The 22,313-nt window shown below is 43.5% G+C and overlaps 2 protein-coding genes across 3 annotated transcripts in view; one reads left to right on the top strand and one right to left on the bottom strand.

Moving 5' to 3' along the window:
• The window catches only part of ARMC10 (armadillo repeat containing 10), a 30,976-nt gene extending 12,279 nt beyond the window's left edge, over positions 1-18,697 (top strand). The window contains exons 2-6 of the mRNA XM_026504126.4: positions 6,303-6,451; positions 9,215-9,349; positions 12,317-12,493; positions 16,736-16,807; positions 17,667-18,697. Of these exons, the coding sequence (XP_026359911.1) occupies positions 6,303-6,451; positions 9,215-9,349; positions 12,317-12,493; positions 16,736-16,807; positions 17,667-17,918 (785 nt within the window). The 3' untranslated portion in view covers positions 17,919-18,697. The remainder of the gene's footprint in view (positions 1-6,302; positions 6,452-9,214; positions 9,350-12,316; positions 12,494-16,735; positions 16,808-17,666) is intronic.
• NAPEPLD (N-acyl phosphatidylethanolamine phospholipase D) overlaps positions 18,698-22,313 on the bottom strand; it is a 51,083-nt gene continuing 47,467 nt past the window's right edge. For both annotated transcript variants that reach the window (XM_026504092.4, XM_026504114.4), the window contains exon 5: positions 18,698-21,865. In XM_026504092.4, coding sequence (XP_026359877.2) covers positions 21,737-21,865 — 129 coding nt within the window. In that variant the 3' untranslated portion in view covers positions 18,698-21,736. The remainder of the gene's footprint in view (positions 21,866-22,313) is intronic.

The following is a 22,313-nucleotide window of genomic DNA, read 5'->3' as shown; positions in this document are numbered from 1 at the left end:
ACCTGTGTGGCTTCAGGCAAATCTTTAAACAATCCTGGCTTCAGTTTCCTGGTATGTAAAAAGAGAAGTTTGGGTGGACCCCCCCCCCCCAGTCTTTCCTTTCTAAAAATCTGTTTTTGTCATTTTTTCTCTTTTCAAATATTTTGAAAATATTTGGGGGGGGGGTGAAATCCTGCTTTACAGAATGCAAATGAGGCAGGTAATAGATTCAGAAATAAAAGCAGAATCCAGATGTCCTAATTATAAAACTTGGGAGTGAGGAACTGCTGGCCTCTTGGCTTTTTAGAGTTTCTTAACAGGTTTCTTATTTGGCTTTCTCAGGACTTCATATCACTTACTGTTTCCCACAATCTGTACTTGACCCTTTCCCTCATATTTTTCTGTGACTCATCTTTTTTTTTTTTTTAAGATTTTTTATTTATTTATTCGACAGAGATAGAGACAGCCAGTGAGAGAGGGAACACAAGCAGGGGGAGTGGGAGTGGAAGAAGCAGGCTCATAGCGGAGGAGCCTGATGTGGGGCTCAATCCCAGAACGCCGGGATCACGCCCTGAGCCGAAGGCAGACGCCTAACCGCTGTGCCACCCAGGTGCCCCTGTGATTCATCTTTAAACAATATACTTAATTATTTTCATTACAGGAGTAATACATATTTATTGTAAAAAAAAAAAATCAAAGTGCTTATACGCACAGGGTAGAAATAAGTCATCGGTAATCCAGTGCCCAAAGATAACCGCCTTTAATGATTTGGTATGTATTTTAAAAGAGAAAAGGCACAGGGGCGCCTGGGTGGCTCAGTCAGTTAAGCGTCTGCCTTTGGCTCAGGTCATGATCCCAGGCTCCCTGCTCAGTGCGGAGTCGGCGTCTCCCTCTGCCCCTCTACCCACTTGTGCACACGTGCGTGCATTTTGTCTCTCTTTCAAATAATCTTTTTTTTAAAATAAATAAGAGGCACAGATGTGACCTCATATAGCCACCCCTCCCCCAGCCGTGTTCTGTGGACACGTGCACTGTCTAACCTATAATCATAGTTTTATGATGGTGTTATAAAATGGTTTCTGGTTTTCCTGTGGCAGTTTCTGTAAATAAGGGGTTTTTTTAAGGTAGAGCTATAAATCCTAAGTCACTGACAAATCCAGCATTCGACTGCTCTGGCTTTTACTCAAAATGAAAGCTTTTCTTTTGTCCTTGCCCCCAGCAGGACTGTACCCCAGTCATCGCGCCATGTTCAGGTAAACCAAACACATCACCACTCTAGCAGCGTGGTTGGCTCACTCCCGTAGATTTTACACCTGCCTGACGTGCTCTTAAAATTGTGATCAGAAAAGGTCTGCGTAATGTAAATCCTTTTCCTTAAGTAATCTATGCCTCTAGGCAAGTGTTCCATTGGACACATGCACCTGATTTAAAAAAAAAAATGCTGTGGCATGTAGTGCCTTACTAATAGAGAAATGCTGAGTGACCATTGGCTCATTTTTTTTCTTTTTTCTTTTTTTTTAAAGTAGGCTCCATGCTGAGCGTAAAGCCCAACTCAGGACTTGAACTCACCACCCTGAGATCAAGACTTGAGCTGAGATCAAGAATCAAATGCCCAACCAACTATGAGCCACCCGCGTGCCCCGTTGGATAATTTCTTAATGTCTATAAGCCACAGTTTCCCATCTATAAATTGATCATTATAATAGTATCTTCTTCCAAAGGTTAAAGATTAAGTGAGTTAAAGCATATGAAGTGCTTAAAACTGTGCCTGGCATCAGAGTGTGCATTCAGGATTGTTTAAAAAAACCTTTTAGGGGCACCTGGGTGGCTCAGTTGGTTAAGCATCTGACTTCAGCTCAGGTCATGATCTCAGGGTCCTGCGATGAAGCCCCACATCAGGCTCCGCACTCAGCAAGGAGTCTGCTTCTCCCTCTCCCTCTGCCCCTCCCCCCACTTGTGCTCACTCACTTGCTTTCAAGTAAGTAAATCTTTTTTTTTTTAATTTTTTTTTATTATATTATGTTAGTCACCATACAGTACATCCCTGGTTTTTGATGTAAAGTTCGATGATTCATTAGTTGCATATAACACCCAGTGCACCATGCAATACGTGCCCTCCTTACTACCCATCACCGGTCTATCCCATTCCCCCACCCCCCTCCCCTCTGAAGCCCTCAGTTTGTTTCTCAGAGTCCATAGTCTCTCCTGCTTCATACCCCCTTCTGATTACCCCGCCTTCCTTTATCCCTTTCTTCCCCTACCGATCATCCTAGTTCTTATGTTCCATAGATGAGAGAAACCATATGATAATTGTCTTTCTCTGCTTGACTTATTTCACTTAGCATTATCTCCTCCAGTGCCGTCCATGTTGCAGCAAATGTCGAGAATTCGTTCTTTCTGATAGCTCAGTAATACTCCATTGTATATATGGACCACAACTTCTTAATCCAGTCATCTGTTGAAGGGCATCTCGGCTCCTTCCACGATTTAGCTATTGTGGACAATGCTGCTATGAACATCGGGGTGCATATGGCCCTTCTCTTCACTACGTCTGTGTCTTTGGGGTAAATACCCAGTAGTGCAATGGCTGGGTCATAGGGTAGCTCAATTTTTAACTTTTTAAGGGACCTCCACACTTTTCCAGAGTGGCTGTACCAACTTGCATTCCCACCAACAATGTAGGAGGGATCCCCTTTCTCCACATCCTCTCCAGCAATTGTTGTTTCTTGCCTTGTCAATTTTTGCCGTTCTAACTGGCGTAAGGTGGTATCTTAGTGTGGTTTTGATTTGAATTTCCCTGATGGCTAATGATTTTGAACATTTTTTCATGTGTCTGTTAGCCATTTGTATGTCTTCATTGGAAAAGTGTTCATATCTTCTGCCCATTTTTTGATTTGTTTATTTGTTTCTCGCGTATTGAGTTTGAGAAGTTCTTTGTAGATCTTGGATACCAGTCTTTTATCTATAGCATCATTTGCAGATATATTCTCCCATTCCGTGGGCTGCCTCTTAGGTTTTTTGACAGTTTCCTTGGCTGTGCAGAAGCTTTTTATCTTGATGAAGTACCACAAGTTTATTTTATCTTTTGTTTCTCTTGCCTTTGGGGATGTGTCATGAAAAAGGTTGCTTTGGCCGATGTCATAGAGGTTGCTGCCTATGTTCTCCTCTAGGATTTTGATGGATTCCTGTCTCACATCGAGGTCTTTCATCCATTTGGAGTTTATCTTTGTGTATAGTGTGAGAGAGTGGTCAGGTTTCATTCTTTTGCATGTAGCTGTCCAATTATCCCAGCACCATTTATTGAAGAGACTGTCTTTTTTCCACCGGATGTTTTTTTCTGCTTTATCAAAGATCAGTTGCCCAGAGAGCCGAGGGTCCATTTCTGGGTTCTCTATTCTGTTCCACTGGTCTATGTATCTGTTTTTGTGCCAGTACCATGCTGTCTTTGTGATCACAGCTTTGTAGTACAGCTCGAAATCCGGCATTGTGATGCCCCCAGCTTTGTTTTTCCTTTTCAACAGTTCCTTGGCGATTCGGGGCCTTTTCTGGTTCCATACAAATTTAAGGACTATTTGTTCCAGTTCCTTGAAAAATGTCCTCGGTATTTTGATCAGGATAGCATTGAAAGTGTAGATTGCTCTGGGTAGCATTGACATTTTAACTATATTAATTCTTCCGATCCATGAGCATGGAATATTTTTCCATGTTTTTGTGTCTTCCTCAATGTCTTTCATTTTTCCTTTTATTCTGGTTAAGAGTTGGCTTGTGTATCTTGCTGCTCCCCTGTTGGGGGCATAGATATTTATAATTGTCATCTCCACTTGTTGGATACATCCTTTAAGAATAATACAGTGCCCTTCTGTGTCTCTAACTGTAGTCTTTAAAATCCAATCTGTCTGATATGAGGATTGCTACCCCAGCTTTCTTTTGAGGTCTATTGGTGTGAAAGATGGTATTCCATCCCTTTACTTTCAGTCTGGATGTATCTTTAGGTTCAAAATGAGTCTCTTGTAGACAGCAAATGGATGGGTCATGTCTTTTTATCCAATCTGCAACCCTGTGGCGCTTTATGGGAGCGTTTAGGCCATTTACATTGAGACTGAGCATTGAGAGATATGATTTTAATGATGCCATGTTGCCATTAAAGTCTTTGTTTCTATAGATAGTGACTTTCTGTTCTGTATCCCTCTCGGGGCCTTTTTACCTTTATAGAACCCCCCTTAATATCTCCTGTAGGGCTGGTTTCGTGGTTACGAAATTGGTCAATGACTGGCGATTCTGGAAGGTCTTTATTTCTCCATCCATTCTGAATGACAGCCTTGCTGGATAAAGGATCCTTGGCTGAATGTTTTTCTCTGAAAGAGTTTTTAAAATGCCGCCCCCAACCCTTTCTCTCATTCCAGGTCTGTGTAGACAGGTCTGACGTAATTCTGATACCTTTGCCTTGGTACGTGAGAAATTTCTTTGCCCTGGCCGCTTTCAATACTGTATCCTTGGATCTAATATTTGCGAATTGCACTATGACGTGACGTGGCATAGGTTTGTCGTGGTTGAGCTTGGGAGGGGTCCTCTCTGCCTCTTGGACACAAATGTTTGTTTCCCTTGCTAGATTAGGGAAGTTTTCAGCTACAATTTGTTCAAATATCTCTTCTAGACCTCTGTTTTTCTCCACCCCCTTGGGGATGCCGATGATTCTGATATTGGAACGTTTCATTGAGTCAGTAATCTCCCATAACCTACATTCCTGTGCATGGATTTTTTTGAGTCCAGATTCTATTTTAGTTTTTTCTTCTACTAACCCATCCTCCAATTCGCCAATTTGTTCTTCTGCCTCATTCACCCTGGCCGTCAGAGCCTCTAGTTTTGACTGCATTTGGCTCATAGAATTTTTAATTTCTGCCAAATTCACTCTCATTTCCGCCCTTAGAGATTCTATATTCTCATTAACATTTTCGTTAATACTTTTTTCAAGTCTACACATCATCTTGACCATTGTTACTCTGAACTCCATTTCTGATAATTTGGTTATATCCATATCCATTAGTCCTGTGGCAGAGGCCACAGACTCATTGTCTTTTCTTTGCTGGGGGGGGATTTCTCCTTCTCATCATTCTGATGAGCAGAGGTTGCGGGGTTGTCCAGAGCCCAAATTATTGACCGGGACCCAGGCAGTGTGCACTTGTTTTATAGGGATCTTAGAGATGTGGGCTTCTTGATTTTTCAGCCTGCCTTCTGGGGGAGGGGCCTGCCGCACCGATACTCAGGCCACCCTGTTTGGGTAGAGTCTCCGTGTCCCCTGCGAGGGGGGATGGGGATGGGCACTCTCTGAGCCGGTATTTCCAGGCTTTTGTTCTCTGGCGGCTTTCCCTGGTGGTCTGCTGTGCCTCTTCTGAGAGTCAGAGCTGCAGCGGCTGAATTTCAGCCTCTGTCACAGAACAGAAGGATTGCGGCCCGTTCACCACTGATGTTCTGGCCACTTTAACTCTGCTACTGTTGGTGCTGCTCAACCCTGCAGCGTCCCGGGATGTGCGCCCCCCACCGGCGTCCCTGCCCTCACTTCCAGGGCCTGCGCGTCTCTGTCCTTTGTGTTTCTAACGCTGCCAGCCTCCCGCCCCCCCCCCCCCCCCCCCCCCCGCGCGCTCCCGGAAGCTTCCGGTCTCAGTCTGGTTCCAGTGAGCGCACCGGAGTTCCGTTTCAGTCTGGTGGCGCGCGCTCCTGCTCACGGTCTCAGTCCGCTCTCTCGTGGGTGCCAACCGCGAGTCCACCCGCTCTCCCCCGTGCAGGTGGCTACCGCTTCCCGGCGCCCGAACGCGGCGGCTCCCTCCCCCTTCCGTTTATCTTCCGATATCCGTGTGCGGTTTCACGGCTCCCCTCTTCGTACCTCAATACTCAGCGCTGGAGATGTTCATTTGTAGAGATCCAGATGCGTCTTCCTGCGTCTCAGGCTGGTTCCATGGATGTTCAGGCTGGTCTGCTACCTATCCAGCTCGACTCGGGACCGGCTGAAAAAGGGGACCCCTACTCCTCCGCCATCTTAACTCCTCCCAGTAAATAAAATCTTTAAATTAAAAAAAAATTTTTTAGGGGCACTTGGGTGGCTCAGTCAGTTAAGTGCCAGACTGGATTTCAGCTCAGGGTCGTGTGATTAAGCCCCGTGTCCGGCTCATGCTGGGCGTGGAGCCTGCTTAAGATTCTCTCTCTCCCTCTGCTGCTCCCTCCTTCCCCTCCTGCTCACACACTTGTGTGTGCTCTCTTTAAAAAAAAAAAATTTTTTTATCTCCTATTGATTAAAATGAATTTTAAATAATTTTGTTTTTCTGCAGAAGACTTAACCAGTGGTTCCTATGACGATGTCCTAAACGTTGACCAGCTCCAGAAACTCCTCTACCTGCTTGAGTCAACTGATGATCCTGTAATTATTGAAAGAGCTTTGGTCACTCTGGGTAACAATGCAGCCTTTTCAACTAACCAAGTAAGTACTCGTCTCAGAATGGGCACCTCCCATCCTTACTGACTGGCAGTTAACCGTGACCCTGATAAGGCATTTAATCCCCGAGCCTCGCTCTCCTCCTCTGTACAGCACGGGATGTGTACCTACAGCCTAGTGTTTATTTCTGAAAAGCACAGCCGGATAGTGACATTAGTATTCCTGGGATTCCAATCCCTGCCAAGTTGGTCACAGGGATCACATCTGTGATAAGTGTGGTCTACTCCACGTAGCATTGTGTGGCCTTCTGAATTATTGAAAATTCAAAAGTGTTGCAGGAGAACAGTGAAAGCATCTAACATTCAGTACATGCTTTTCATTATATGTAGGTCTTGGGGGGGGGGGTTCTGATACAGGGGGGCCCTGGACCACTGACAACCGCTACCCAGTGTAAACAGCTTCTAACAGATTTTTAACACCAGGTCTAAAGCGCTTGATTTGAATGCTTCCTTCTGCCCATTACCCCCATGGAGAAAAAGTTAAAAAAAAAAAAAAATTGTAGGGCCCCTGGGTGGCGCAGTCGTTAAGCGTCTGCCTTCGGCTCAGGGCGTGATCCCAGCGTTCTGAGATCGAGCCTCACATCAGGCTCCTCTGCTATGAGCCTGCTTCTTCCTCTCCCACTCCCCCTGCTTGTGTTCCCTCTCTCGCTGGCTGTCTCTTTGTCAAATAATAAATAAAATCTTTAAAAAGAAATTGTAATGATTTTCAGCTAATACCTTTCATTGACTTTGTCATGAAAACAAAATTATGTTGCATTTATACTCTCTTTCAGTCACGTATTTTCCAGCATGGCAAGGTTTATTGTAAAGCTCTTGAGATTTATAGGGAGATATAAAGAGTATTTGTTGATTACTTGTATTCTTTCCGTGGCTAGTGACAGGACCCAACTTAAATTATTTTAAACCAAAAAGGGGAAATACTGAGCTCAGTTAACTTGGACATCCAAGAATAGCCCTGGCTTCGGCACAAGTGAAAACAGTTTAAGGTTACAGAGAGCGTGACCAGAGCGCTCTCCCTCCATCTCTTGGCTGTGCTTAGCCCTGCTCTTTTTGCATATTGGGTTTTTTGTTTTGTTTTAGTTTGGGTTTTTTGGTCTCTCTGGCCACAAAGAGGTTTTCGTCACAGTCCAAAGCCTTCATCCCTGTGGCTTTGATCCAGATGGTGGCGTTGCTTGGCCACGATCAGGTGCTGTGCGCAGGCACCCCGGAGCACGCGGGAGCACCCCGCAGCCGAACCGCGGGGATGGATGGAGCGCATTCAACCAGCAGCCCCATCGGGACTAAATGGGGTGGAGGAGGTGCTCCGTGTGCCCCGGTGGGGAGAAGCGCCACGCAGACAAAGCAGACGGTGGCTCATTTATTAGCATGCCTGTATTGGGGCTGTTCCTGACGTCACGGGTTTAGACCCTCTGAAGCAAACTGCAGTGGGAGTGGGCCCAGAGCCACGGGTGGAACAGGGCTTTCCTGGGTAATGGGAGTCATTGCCCCCGTCGTCAGTTCTGGTGCCTTGACCTGCTTTAATAGGCTAGTTTAAAAAAAAAAAAAAAAACTGCTTTCTAATAAACACAGATCCTTAGGCACAAGCCAGAACCGTTCAGGGAGTTTGTTTTTCTCCCGGTGCTGAGCCCACTCTTGACGGGAGAGTAGGGTTTGGGGCTTTTGGTAAAAGTGGATGATGCCAGGATACGCCTTCCTTCTTTTTCTCTTACAAGGGCATGTTTTGTCCTTACAGGAGTCATTTTCAGCTTCTTTTTCTTGTAAGAATCGAAGCAGCTAATGTATCACTCAGTGTTGGGGCCAAAGGCTTAGAGTAGCATAGTGTGGCAATCGATTGTGAGAAATGCCCAGATTACTTCTTCTTTGAAAATTTGGGCATCATTTCACAAATTGCATAGAACTCTAATTCTTCAAGATGTTAATAGGTGCTTGCCCCTACGTCCGCCCTCCCCCACTGAAAAATGACCGTCCCTTTGTGTATAGTTCATGGAAATACTCTGTTCAGTGCTCCCCTCTTGGAGATTCCCAGTACTCGTGAACAGGAGTGCTTCACAGTAAAGGAGTGTCTACGCTTAAAACCAGAGTTTCTCAAACTTTCTTTTTTTTTTTTTTTAAAGATTTTATTTATTCGACAGAGAGAGAGACAGCCAGCGAGAGAGGGAACACAAGCAGGGGGAGTGGGAGAGGAAGAAGCAGGCTCCTAGCGGAGGAGCCTGATGTGGGGCTCGATCCCATAACGCCGGGATCACACCCTGAGCCAAAGGCAGACGCTTAACCGCTGTGCCACCCAAGCGCCCCTTTCTCAAACTTTCTTAACCATGGAACCTCCCTTGTCTTAATGGAACATCTATTAACATCTTGAGGGATTTGTATTCCAAAGAATACATTTAGGAAAATGTTACTTTCCTAAATCATAAGTTTTTCAAATGTGTCTGTAATAGAAAAATAATATAACTTATTGCAAAGTAAAATAATTTGTACATTGCTTTGGGATTATTTCAGTAGCTCTGCAAATCTTCATTGTAGTTCTCCAAGCTATGGTTTTTAAATAATTACTTATCTTAATTTATTTTCGATCTATTTTCTTTACCTTTAAAATTATAGAAAGTAATTTTTTAAAATAAGAATTACAGATTGTGCACAGGCAAGGTATTTCCAAAGAGTCATTAATTTTTATTTGTATTTGTGGATGCAAAAACTTTGATGAAGGGAGTTCGTATTGAAGTGTTGATCTTGTTTTTTCCCCTCTTAGGTCATTATTCGTGAATTGGATGGTATTCCAGTCATTGGAAGCAAAATCAACAATCCCAACCCCAGTATTAAAGAGAAAGCTTTAAATGCATTGAATAACCTGAGTGTGAATGTTGAAAATCAAGTCAAGATAAAGGTAAGTTACCTGAAGTCGCAAATGTGTAAGTTTTCTATAAATGAAAGAGCAAACAACCATAGGGTTAGTTAAGACCTCCATCACCTCACATACTTACCCTTTGTATCTACATGGTGAGAACATTTAAGATCTATCCTCTTAGCACCTTTCAAGTATATAATACAGTGTAGTCACCCTGCTATACATTAGATCCTGGAACTTTATTCATCTCATAACTAGAAGTTTGTACCTTTTGAGCAAATCTCCCCATTTCCTTTATCCCTCAGCCCCTGGCAGCCACCATGCCACTCTTGTTTCTGTGAGTTCGGCCTTTTTAGGTTCCACGTATAAGGGATATCTCAAGTATTTGTCTTTCTTGGTCTTATTTCACTTAGTGTAATGCCCTGAAGGTCCATCCATGTGTTGCTAATGGCACAGTTTCCTTCCTTCTTATGGCTGAAGAATCTTCCAGTAGATATACAGACCACATTTGCTTTATTCATTCATCTGTCAACACAGGTTGTTTCTGTGTCTTGGCTCTTATGAGTAATGCTGCAGTGAACTTGGGGGTGCGTATACCCTTTCAAATTATTCTTCTCAAGGTCTCAGATGGATACGCAGAACTGGAATTGCTGGGTCATGTGGTAGTTTGTATTTTTAATCTTTTGAGGCTGCGCCAGCTTACATTCCCACCAGCAGAGCACAAGGATTCCCTTTTCTCCCCGTCCTTGCCAATGTTGTCCTTTTGACAGTAGCCACTCTGACGGGTGTGAGGCGATATCTCATCGTACTGTTGATCTGCATTCCCCTGATGATGAGTGATGTTGAGCATCTTTTCATGTACCTATTGACTGTTTTTGGTCGTCTTTGGAAAAATATCTATTTAGGTCCTCTGCCCATTTTTTATGGAGAATAAGTCAGGGGAAGGAGGAACCTGAACCAGCCAATAAGAGATGCGTTGGGCTTTTGAATTTGGGATTCATTTTCATCCAACTGTTGGTAAAGGAACCTGGCCAGAGTCTGATAATATCAGCAGAAAAATGAAATAAATTAGGAACTTATGTTACTTGAACATTTCTTGAGCTCCTGCTCTGTGATAGAGGTCAGAAACGAACATGATTAACTCTTGTTTTAAGAAAGCTAGAAGAGAAAAGGCAAGTCCATAAATAGGTGTAACGCAAGGTAAACATGATGAAGTAAAGAAAAATGTAAGTAAAACATTGTTGCGTACATAGAAAGGAGAGCTGTCATCCCAAAGTTTTGTAAAAGGTAGAGTACAGCTTGGCTCTAAAGAATGTTTAAGGTTTGGGGGCATCTGACTTTTGGTTTAGGCTCAGGTCATGATCTTGGGGTCCTGGGATCGAGCCCCGAGTCAGGCTCCACACTCAGCGTGGAATCAGCTTGTCCCTCTCCCTCTGCTCCTCCTTCTCTCCCTTCCTCCCTGTCTCTCCCTGGAATAAATAAATAAAATCTTAAAAAAAAAAAAAAAAAGGAATGTCTAAGGTTTCTACAAGCAGAGTTGGGGAAGGAGGAAATTCTAAGAAAGCAGCAAGGGGAGGTAGACACAGCCCCAGGAGTAACTGATCTTGTCTGCTTGGTGATCCTGTTGCTAAACTTGAACCGGTAAAAAGACTCAAAGATAATAAGGATCTAAATGCTCAAATCCTTTTAGGAAAGGCCGTGAAAGGCATCAGCATCTTATGAAAATATATGATTTATAAACAGCTGGGGAAATGGCATTTTTTTGAAGGACAGATGTGTAATGAAATCGTGGCCAGAGAGAGCGGGTGGCTTGTAAATGTCATTTGGCTCTGAACCACGATTAAAAGTTTAATCTCTCTTTGCTTTACTGCCATTACTCTAGTTTCTATGGTAACGTGGATACTTTTGGATTTTTTTAAAACTTAATACTTATGGGACAGTTGCTCATTTCTTAGCATTTTATATTAGGAAATTTTTCTTATCAGAATTTAGGGTGGAGTTTCAGTTAGGTAAATAGTAATTATCTGAGAGACATAATTTTTCCAAGCTGTAAGAAATAGAAAACAGTTTCAGAAAATTTTCCATCATCGTGGGTTTCGTTCTACTGTGTGTGAAATAGGAGTATTACTGGCATCGCATTCCAATTTGCCAGTGTCACCAGTATCAGGAGGGCACGGATCATATACATATCCCTGGGTAAAGAAGAAAATTGGGCCAAAGATAATTTTGCCTCTGCTTTCTTTTGATAGAACCAACCGTAAAGAAAAATTCTATTTCGCTTTGATCCCCCTGTTCTTCTAACATGTAGCTCCTAGACCCTGTTGTTAAGCTACTTACCATGACGCAGAATGGCCACACAGGTCTTCCTCCTCGATCCTCGTGTGTCCAAAGCAGTTGACACAGAAAAGAGGACTGAGCTGGGAGGTCCCAACAGTTGAGAGACCACAGGTGCTGAGAGCGTGGTCTCTGGAATTAGACATTGCTCCCCCACCGGCTGGCTTGATATTGGGCAGGGATCCAAGTTCCTTGAGGACTTGTCCTTGTCTGTCAAATGGCCATTAATAACACCCACCGCATTAGAGGTGTCTTACGGATTAAGTGAGGTGTATTTGTAAAATGCTCGCACAGTGCCTGTCTTAGCAAAGGTTGCTATAAAAAAAAAAAAATCACCGAAGTTTGAGGGCTGGATAGACATCTTTTTTTTTTTTAAGATTTTATTTATTTATGTGACAGACAGCGAGAGAGGGAACACAGGCAGGGGGAGTGGGAGAGGAAGAAGCGGGCTCCCAGCGGAGGAGCCCGATGTGGGGCTCGATCCCAGAACGCCGGGATCACGCCCTGAGCCGAAGGCAGACACTTAATGACTGAGCCACCCAGGTGCCCCTAGACGTCATCTTTTTTGAGGAACCAGCCTGCCCCTGAACAACGGTCCTCTTCCGCCGTGCAGAAAAGTTACTGTGTCACAGACAAGTTTTTGGAGATACTCACTCCCCCCCCCCCCTCTAGGTATACATGAATCAAGTGTGCAAGGATGTCCTGTCTGGTCCCCTGGACTCTGCCGTGCAGCTGGCTGGACTGAGACTGTTAACAAACATGACGGTTACCGACGACCACCAGCACATGCTGAGCTGTTACGTCCCAGACCTGTTCCGCGTGCTGCTCGCCGGAAATGCACGGACCAAGGTACGGATGAATGATGATGACTTGGAAGTACAAAGAGCTGTTGCATCAAGCTTAGTAAGATTGGAATTGAATTTTAAGTCCCTCATCTTCAGTTGATATCCCTCAAAAAAGAGCACATTTATTCAAAGTTTATTAAAAGCCTTTCGTGAGCCCAACAAAGTAAATTATTTTTATCCCCAAGTAATCAATTTCAAAATGAATTTGTGAAAATGTGTTATTTCACTTATCAATAGATGGGCATTCGTGTGCTCTTCGAGAATGTGTTTACTGAAGTGATGTAGCTGGCTTCCCCCCACACCAGGTTTAATTATACGTAATTGATTAAAAGGCTTTGAGTGATAATGCTGGTTAATTGAATTTTTTGCTCACCTCGGAGGTAGAAACTTTTTTTGATTTAGCCATCATTTGTGGAAAAATCTTTTGAAAACCACCGTTAAGTTAGTAACGGATGTCTGGTGCTTGATTTTGACCACTTACGCAGATGGAGGAGGCAACAGATTGACCTAATTAGGGATCTCAGGAGACGCCCCGTGAAAGTAACTTGAGTCAACCTATTAGTGGGCATTTTTCTCAAGTGCCATTTTTCGAGAAGTAGCATAAAAACAGAAGGTAGACTAACCAAAGGCTCTGATTAGTTGGGTTGATCATTTATCGGTGTTTTACTATGTTGGTCTGTGTTCTCTGGCACAGTTGAGAGAAAACGCAAGAGCATTTTCGAAGGACCACACTCCAAATATTCAACATCACTGAACTTATTTCTGGGGTTACCAAATGTGATTACAGGACAGCCTCACTATAGCCCTTTTAAAATTTGTTCTGGGCTTTCCACGTTTCCACTAGCCAGAGTTACTTGCATCTGGTCTAAGATGTACCCAAAGGCATTCAAAATTATTAAGTGTAATAATCTTATTAGCAATATTTTTGAAATATGCTCCATCCGTAGGCAGCTTCCAAAACGCGTGCACCCATCGACCTCTCTCTATCAGTGGAACAAGGTAACTTCCAGCCTCTGAGGCCCCAGGGAAACCCTTCCCTCTACGTACAGCATCGCAGACCCAGGACAGACTCCTGCCTGGGTCTGCAGCTGCTTTACCCAAAACCTCAGGAGGAGCAAGGAGTTCGGAGCCAGGCGAGTCTGGCCTGGGCCATGTGGATCTGTCTCCGACACGGTCGGTGTTTTAGTATGTTTTATGACTTCTTAGAAGGTGACTCACACCGCAATAGTATGTTCTATTTTTGTTTTGTTTTTCCATTCCATTGCCTGGTATGGCATTTCTGGGATAGAAAATTTGCTTTTTTTGGTCTGTCTGGGAACCCGACCACCAATTATAAAACATTGTTTCTCCATAAAAGATGAGTGTAAAGTTCCAAGTTGCAAATGGACTTTTGGACAGTAATCCATTTGTGAGAAAATGTACCCGTTTTAGATATTTTCTTAGTAAATAACCAAAATGACTTTTTAGAAATCTTATTTTTAATAAGAGATCTCACCGTACTACAACAATCTCTTGGGTACAGCACTGATTCTAACCAAATATAAATAATGGAAGATTAACGTGAACATAAATCATGTGTTTGTTAAATCTGCAATGAGAGGAAAGAAAATGAATGGCTTAAAAGAAATGTGGTCACCGCAAGATGGCACATGTGGTAAGTGAGAGGACTTAACATGGTTCAAATCAAAATACATACACAGGTGTCCCCCGCTATCCGGAAGCAGGGCGCGCCTGTGAAACCTCTCCTAAAAATGGGAACATTTTTGAGCATTCCCAGACCCCCCGCCCCCCAAAAAACCCTCTCTCAGGCTTTCCCGATAGCTTGGAACGTATCTTGCTAACATGCACAGAATAAATCAAGATAAGCAGAGATGTTCACAGACACAGTTCAAAGCTCTGGCTGCTCGATGTGGACATGCTGAGCGTACTTCCTGGGGTGTGTGTTGCCCCCACCAACGCTCGCTGCAGAACACCCAACACTCTTTTCTTTTAGTTTTTCTTGCTTTTTTTTTTTTTAATAAAAATGAAAATCCTGTTTGGATTTCTTTTGGTTCATGGAAACAGGTACCAGTAACGTAGGCCTTTCATAGAAGCGAGATGGCATGAGGCGAACATTCGAGAAGCAGGGGATACCTGCAGCTTTTTAATCTGCAGTTGTGCTCTATAAATTATTTTCTCATGTTTCTTTCACTCCTTTCCGGGGCATAGCAACGTGGAATTTTAATTCAGGCTCCACTGATGGCTCTGGCTGTTACTGTTCCCGGGTTATAAGCCTACCCTCGTTAGCCACTAGGGGGCCCTGTGGATTTTGACTTCATCCAGGCTTCTTTCCTAGGTTTGGGACCTGCCTGTTTCAGAACTCTTGTCCCTTTTCTTAATCAAAACTTCACTGACTTTGGAGACAAGTGTTCATTCCTAACACTTTTCCTTTCTGCTGGCAGCCAGTCAGGCCAGACCAGATCTGCACTGATGGTTAGAAGTTGTCTTTTCTCTCTCACCTTAAGAGGCTGTAATTCATCAAGAATTCTATCTGAAAAACATGATCTCTGCTTAAACAAGAAACTGCTACCCATGGTTTCTGCTGGGGGGTGGGATAGGCAGATAGGACGGTGGCGCTTGTTTTCACCCTTGTTTCCCTCTGCACGGTTTGAAATGTATCGTGACCATGTATTAATTTCATAATTTTTAAAAAATAATTGATAAATTAAGCAAAGCCTTTTATCCTGATTAACAAATTAGTATATACAACATAGATATGGAATATGTGAGTATATAGGTATGTAAAAAGCCCAGGAAGAAAATAACAAAACGTAATATTGATTGGTTTTGATCATGGAAATTGGGGTGAATTTCCTTTTCCTTTGTGCTTTTCTGTCACTTTTTAAAAATGTTCTAAAGGAGAGGCACCTGGGTGGCTCAGGTGGTTAAGTATCCAACTCTTGATCTCAGCTCAGGTCTTGATCTCAGGGTCGTGAGTTCAAGCCCGCATTGGGGCTACTTTAAAAATAAATAATAAAAATGTTTTATAGGAAACACACAATGCCTTTATCATAAAAAAAGGTTTTTTAAAAATTTAAGATCTGGGTTCCCTTCCAGGTCTAATAGCATATTTGTCCCTCCCCAGGCCTCACTTTGTGTAATTTCAAGTATCTTGTATAGCTTTGTATGACCTTTGTCCTTAAACCAGAATTCTGTTTGAATGTTATTACAGTAGTTCCCCCCTCCCCCTTATCCGTGGTTTCACTTTCCACGGTTTGTCATATGCTGTCAACAGCAGTTGGGACACAGATGATCTTTCTGACTTCCCGTCAGAGGCTCAGGAGTAGCCTAACGCTGTGTCACACCACCTGTCATTCACCTCACTTCATCTCATCACATGGGCATTTTATCTCCCAGCAGAAGAGGAGTGAGTACGGGGCAATAAGGTATTTTCAGAGAGTGCTCCCTTCAGTACAGATACTAAAATTGGAAAGATATTTTGAGACTACATTCATATAACATTACAGGAGATTACTCTAATTGTTCTATTTTATTATTGTAGTTCATCTTTCTGTGCCTAATCTATAAATTAAACTTTGGCATAGGTATGTGTGTATAGGAAAAAACATAGCATATATAGGTTTCGCTATTATCCGTGATTTTAGGTGTGTGTTGGGGGTCTTGGAATGATAAGGGGGCTATGGTACTGACAGTTACGAGTGACAGGAATGCTGATACTGTAGCTTGTCAGCTCTAAGTGCCTATTTAAAGGATTTTAAAACATTTTTCACGTAAAAAGATAAGCTCAAAGGTTCATAGTAACCTACTAAAAAGGACCATATTTTTCTAGTCTTGGTAACCAAACTGTCCCAAGATCTTCATACTTTAAATAGAAATAAACAACGCTTTGAGAGATTCCTTTTTTTGTTCCAAAGATGTTTCACTTACCAGTAATTGTAATAAAGGTCTTTAATGTTAAGCTTATTACCCTGGATTAGGGGGAGAGGCGGGTAGACAGACATTCACCATCTTCTCCCTAATGACGTAGCTGGAAAAATACTGTTCCAATAGCCCTGCTGTGTGCGAAGTGCTCTGGGAGCGTTGAGGAGAGAGCTCCGCGGGGTAGAGCCTTTGGGCCGGCCATACAGGAAGCCCGGGCCGGAGTTTAAAATGTGGACACAGGGAGAGGGCGGTGTGCTGGGGCCAGAGATGGGGGGGCAAATCCATGCTTGCTGGTTGAAATAAACCAATATGATTCTTCTTTCAGGTTCAAGTTCTGAAACTGCTTGTGAATTTGTCTGAAAATCCGGCCATGGCAGAAGGACTACTTGGTGCCCAGGTAAACAGCTGACATTTTCTGTTTTATAAGTATACAAATACATAGATTTGGACAGATAGATCTAGAAAGAATTACCCCAAAATGCTAAGAGATTATCTGTGAAGAGCACAGGTTTTTTGGTTTTGGGGTTTTGTTTTTGGTTCTTTTTGCCTAACGAATTTCCTAAAAATTTTCTGTAACCAATTTTACTTTTAAAAAATCATTTTGGAAGGGTCCTCCCTAACAACCATAGATTGTCATCGTTCTGTCCATCCATTTTGGGGTACATGTATGTGACCGCATCTCTTCCCCTTGACGTGTCTGTGTTTTATGTGTCTTCACGGGCGCTGAAACGCTAGTCCCCAGGACGCGCCCACGCCGAGCCGAGTGCCAGGACACAGCAGTGAGCACACTCGAGCAGTTACAAGAACATGGAACAAATGAACCCCATAATTAAAAGCTGAGATAAGTGTTCTGAAGGCAGTGAAGGTGGTGCGGACACAGAACGGGCCTCCACTCCTGTAAGGGAGGGACCTGCTCCTCCCTGAGCCCCGGCCTGGCCCACAGGGTCCGGGGTGAGGGGCAGTAAGTGTCTGGGGAATTGAGGAGCCCCCAGGAAGACCAGATGATGGAGCTTAAAAAGGACGTGGGTGTTTCTGCCAATGACTACCTTCTAGGACTCCAAGAAAATAGTTTTTTTCAGCTAAAACAGTAAAACCCTTTTTTCTTTTAGTATAAAGTATAGGGGTGCCTAAGATTTTACACTGATGTTAGGCCATTTTAGGGATAATTATCTATGACCAGTTTTTTTTAAGTGAAAATATACATGAAAACATTTTTCATAAGTTATTACAATCACACTCATGGTTTCCTCTTTCAGGTGGACTCCTCATTCCTCTCCCTTTATGACGGCCACGTGGCAAAGGAGATTCTTCTTCGAGCTCTTACACTCTCTCAGAATATAACTAAGTGCCTCGGAAAAGAAGGCTCTTCAGCTGTTCAGCCCACTTTCCCTACAGGTTCCTTGTTTTTCCTGTTATATGGAGAAGAATATGCCCAGAAAATGAGGGTGTTAGCTGAACACTGTGATGCAGACGTGAAGGAAAAGGTAACATTCATACCCAAGTTCTGACTGGTCCCAGTTTCCATCTTCCCTGTTACTAAGGGAGCTGAAATTCTTCCAGCTGCCGGATCTAAACGGTAAATATCACATTTCATCATTAACACAGCTGCACCCCGCCATGGTTTTCCGGTTTATTTTGAACCAGTTTATTTACTAAATGAACAGAGGAGCTTGTTCTGACACCATTTCTTTTCATTTTGCCATTTGCTGAGTTTACTTCAGTTATTTCCTCGATGTGACAGGACAGTCGCCTTATTTATGAGCGAGCGAACCTTCGGCCCCCTGCAGGGCTGTGCGGTTACCCGTCGGAGACAGCCTCCCTGTAGACCGGCTGGTGCGATCAGGGCTGCCCCCGGACGACCCTGTTCTCGTGCTCGTGAGGCCTTCCTGAGTCTTCGAGGCCACCAGCCGGCCCAGCCAAACCGCTCCCACAGCTTCGTCTGAGTCCCTGAGCGCCGTCTCCTCGTCCTCACCACTCCCAGGGGGACGGCGGGCTGGGGTCGGTGGGAATGTCCGTCCGTAGGCAGCTGGTTAAATCTGTTACCTCATCTTAAACAAGGAAATCTGAACACGCCCATGTGGAAAGGCATCCAGAAAATGTGGGTGTGTTTTTTAAATGAAAACTATTTAGGCTTCTATCCAGAGAATATTTTCTAGAACGATACCCAGACTTCTGGGAGTGGGACTGAGGAAGGGACTTTTCTATGTATACCTTCTACTGTTTGAATTTTTTTAACCATCAGCATAACCTTTATCTTTTAAATAAAAAGGAAAAAAGTTTATACACATTTTCTCTTGATAGTATTTTATTAATTTTCATCTATTTAGCTGAGATTTTCATATGTTGTAATTTTAGTCATAATACTGTTACAATAGCTTATGAAATAAAAACACTATTAATAGATTTCATTTCAGCCAGGTCTTACAGCATTCCCGTCCAGCACCATGCTCAGTACTCGGTAAATCAGGATGCAAGTGGCAGCTTTCCGACTCCAGGTATTTAAGGCAAAGCTGTACAAGTTAAATTTCATTTGCAAATACATGGATTTCCATAGGAAGTCACAAATCCTCAACCAGAAAAGTGTGTATTTTCAGGGTTAGCCTGATAACAGAAATCAAACTTGCAAGGACTATTTTTATAGTAGAAAAAGGATTCCGTATTCAGGTGAAACCATGGGCGTTGCCAGCTGGCTACAGCCGGGACGGATACGTGCTTGGGGTTGCATCACGGACAGAAGTCCTAATTCCCTGAAAGGCACATTTCTTTATAATGAATTTTTTAATCTGCCTCCTTGCTGAATGAAAATACATAGTCAAATGTGCACAGGGTTACAAAGTCGGATTTGGCGTTGATGTAGTTCGGCAGCCCTGGATTCTAAAACCCCATCTCTGCTTTTCCTCGGTTTTTAGTTTGAATAGATAATCCCGTTTCCTGGAGATCAGAGTGTTGAGGATGAAATGTCAAAATCCTAGAGAAAAAGGGGGGTCCTTTTTACCTTAAAAGATTCCTAAGAGACCTTCGTCTCTGTCGGGCAGGGCACACGGTGGCCTTTACGGAGCGAGCCTCCCTGCCCTGGGCGAGGGAAGGGCGCGTCGGGAAGCCCTCAGGTCCGCCTGGCTGCTGCTCGGCGAGATCAGACTGACCGCGCCACGCGGTAGGCCGAATGGAGGCGAGAGGGGGCTGGGCTTATTTTTCAAAATTTGGTTTTGCTTTCTACCTAAACCCTGCAAAACGTAGCCCAGGGAAAACATGGAAGCCACGCGAACCGAGTGCGATCCTACGAGAGCTGAAGCCCCCTGTACTTCGCGAACAAAAGGTCAGCGTAGAAAGAAGGTAAAGGGTAATAAAGCTCGCGAGCGGCCTAGAAAAACGCGGCAGGCCCAATGAAGCGAAACCGGAACATAAGTTACCTGGGACGCGTGACTGCAGAAATCATGTGAAGGCCATTCACGGAGAAGACCGAGTAAGACGCACTTGGTCTGCTTCCCGGCAGAGGTAAGAGATGAATTCTCACGGCGGCGCGCGACAGCAGGGCAGGCGCCCACAGGCCCCCCCCAGACAGGCCCCCCCAGCTCGTCCGCCATCGACCTACCAGCTCCATTCCCGTCCGCGTGCTAGAATGTTCCTTTGCAGTGAAAATGTTTAGGGGTGGTTCCGTTGTGTTTTTCCTGAAGGTTATTTTATGGGAAACTTTGTGCTTTAGTGCCCCAAATCACATACATTCTACACACATTTCCCCTGGCCTGATTTGCATCTCTGTAAGAGAAGAATGCTAATTTTTGATGAAGACCATTAACATTTATTTTGGCTATTACTCTCACAAAAGGAGATAAGTTGTCAGTCCTCAGGGTTCCATGTCCTAACTATACATGCTTGACTGCAGCAAGAACAAGACCCTATCGAAAGCAGCAGGAGCCTAGTTTCAGCTTTCAGAGCTCCTGCTCTATATTAGGCAGTGATGTCTGAAGAAATAATGCTCTCCCTTATATTTTCAAAGTGCTTTTTTAAAAAAATCACTATTCACATTTTTTGGAGGTAGGTCAAAAATGTCCTCTTGTTCCACATGAGGAAACGGAGGCACAGTGAGCATAGGTGACTTGTGGCAGAATACACAGAAAATCTGTGGTGGGAGGAGGATTAAAACTGAGATTAAGTGGCTAACAGGTGGCGTGCATATATATGTATGTGAAAATAGATTACCGCCGGGCAGCTTGGTGTAGAAAAGCTACCGTGATTATTTTGTGTGAATAAAGCTCACTTCACAGACTGGGGAGCAGGAAGACAGGATGGGCCTCTGACGTATCTGATTGAAAGCTTCACAGCAGTCAAGCGACCACAGAGCCCTTACAGGACTAAACTCAGGTCAGCTAATTCCCCAAAATCACCATTTCTTTTCTCTTTTAACTGCTAGTCTCCTACATTAGCTTAGTCAAAGTAGAATCGTGCTTAGAGGTCATTTAATATAAAAATATAAGCCATCTGAATCCTGTAAAATCAATAGATCTTATTGATATACTCATGGTTGGTGCTAAGAAATGGGGAGGGTGAGTAGAGAGAAAATGGAATACAGAGAATTATTAACATTTTAAGATGTGCATTTATCTTTGTAAAATATTTCCTGGCAGCTATCTTTGTGCTTAGCAGGTCTGACTTTTAGATTAAAAATAGAAAATGTCACCAATCATGTCCTCATAACCACCCCCTTGCCCTGCCTCTGTCCAACTCTGCTTCTGATTTGGGGATTGCAGACGTAAAACAGAAAATACTCTTCCTCTTTTAAGAAACTAAGTCTTTAAAAATGGGAACTTCGCCCAACCTCCTATGTTTCTCTGCTTAAAAAAATACATAACATTTGGCATATAAGCTAATCCTGACAGAGCAAGGAGAGGTGCTCTAAGCATGTGGGTGGCCGTGTCCTCACGTCCTCCAAAGTGAATATAAGAAACAGGTTTATATGTGCAGGGCTCTGAAACAGTCTCACTTGTAGGAGGCCCTTAACCAGAAGAACAGAAATGAGACCTTAATTTTCATAACCTCCAAATTCTACCACTAAAATGTTAAAAAAAAAAAATTTCATTGCAATGCTTATGCCACTGAGACAGGATTTTAATTCCCCCTCTCCAGTTCATTCTGTAAATGACCCACCTCTGAACTCCAGTTTCCCCGCACGAGCTGGCAGGCGCAATAGCAAGCAAGTTAGCACGCAAAACAAAACCCTCACTTGTAGAAGTTGTTTCCGAATATAAAAAATCCTCGTACTCCTGAGTTTCTCGGCCTTTCCTAGCTTCGAGGATGCCTTTGTCGCCAACAGCTCCTGTGCTCACATTTATTCAGAGTTTTCGTCATCAGTATTGAGGTATCTAGATTCTCCATGCTTCAAGACAAAAAAATCTTCGGTCTTAAGTCCGTGTCTTCCTAGAGCCTCACTCAGCTTCACTGGGGGCTCCAAGTAATGCTGGCAAAGGGCAGACGGGGGGGGAAAATGGAAAAGGCTTAACCATGCATGTATTTGGAGGGTATTTCGAGTTAAGAGTTGAAACTAAAATAACCAACATATGCCAACTTAACGTCCTTTTCATTCAAGCATTAGCAAATGAGTCAATCACAGCTTCTAATAGAGTCATTAATTAAGCCAACAGAAATACCCTACTTACCTCTCCAGCTATCACGACTGTCAAATGTGGTGCCAACTTAGACCGAACATCACTAGACTGCGTGAAACCTGATCAGTTTCACCACGTGAAATTCCCATCTAAATGGAATCAGTACCAAAGACAGTTTACAGAATGAGATGTTACCAAGATCTTCGAAGAATGTAGCCGCTTACGTTCTAAGAGTGTGTATGTGTCAGCAAATGCTGGAGAAAAGATTTCTGGCTCATAGAAGGTTACCCTCGAACCACC

Source organism: Ursus arctos, unplaced genomic scaffold (assembly GCF_023065955.2).
Source record: "Ursus arctos isolate Adak ecotype North America unplaced genomic scaffold, UrsArc2.0 scaffold_3, whole genome shotgun sequence".
NCBI classification, from domain to species: Eukaryota; Metazoa; Chordata; class Mammalia; order Carnivora; family Ursidae; genus Ursus; species Ursus arctos.
This window is presented reverse-complemented; position numbering and strand designations above follow the sequence as displayed.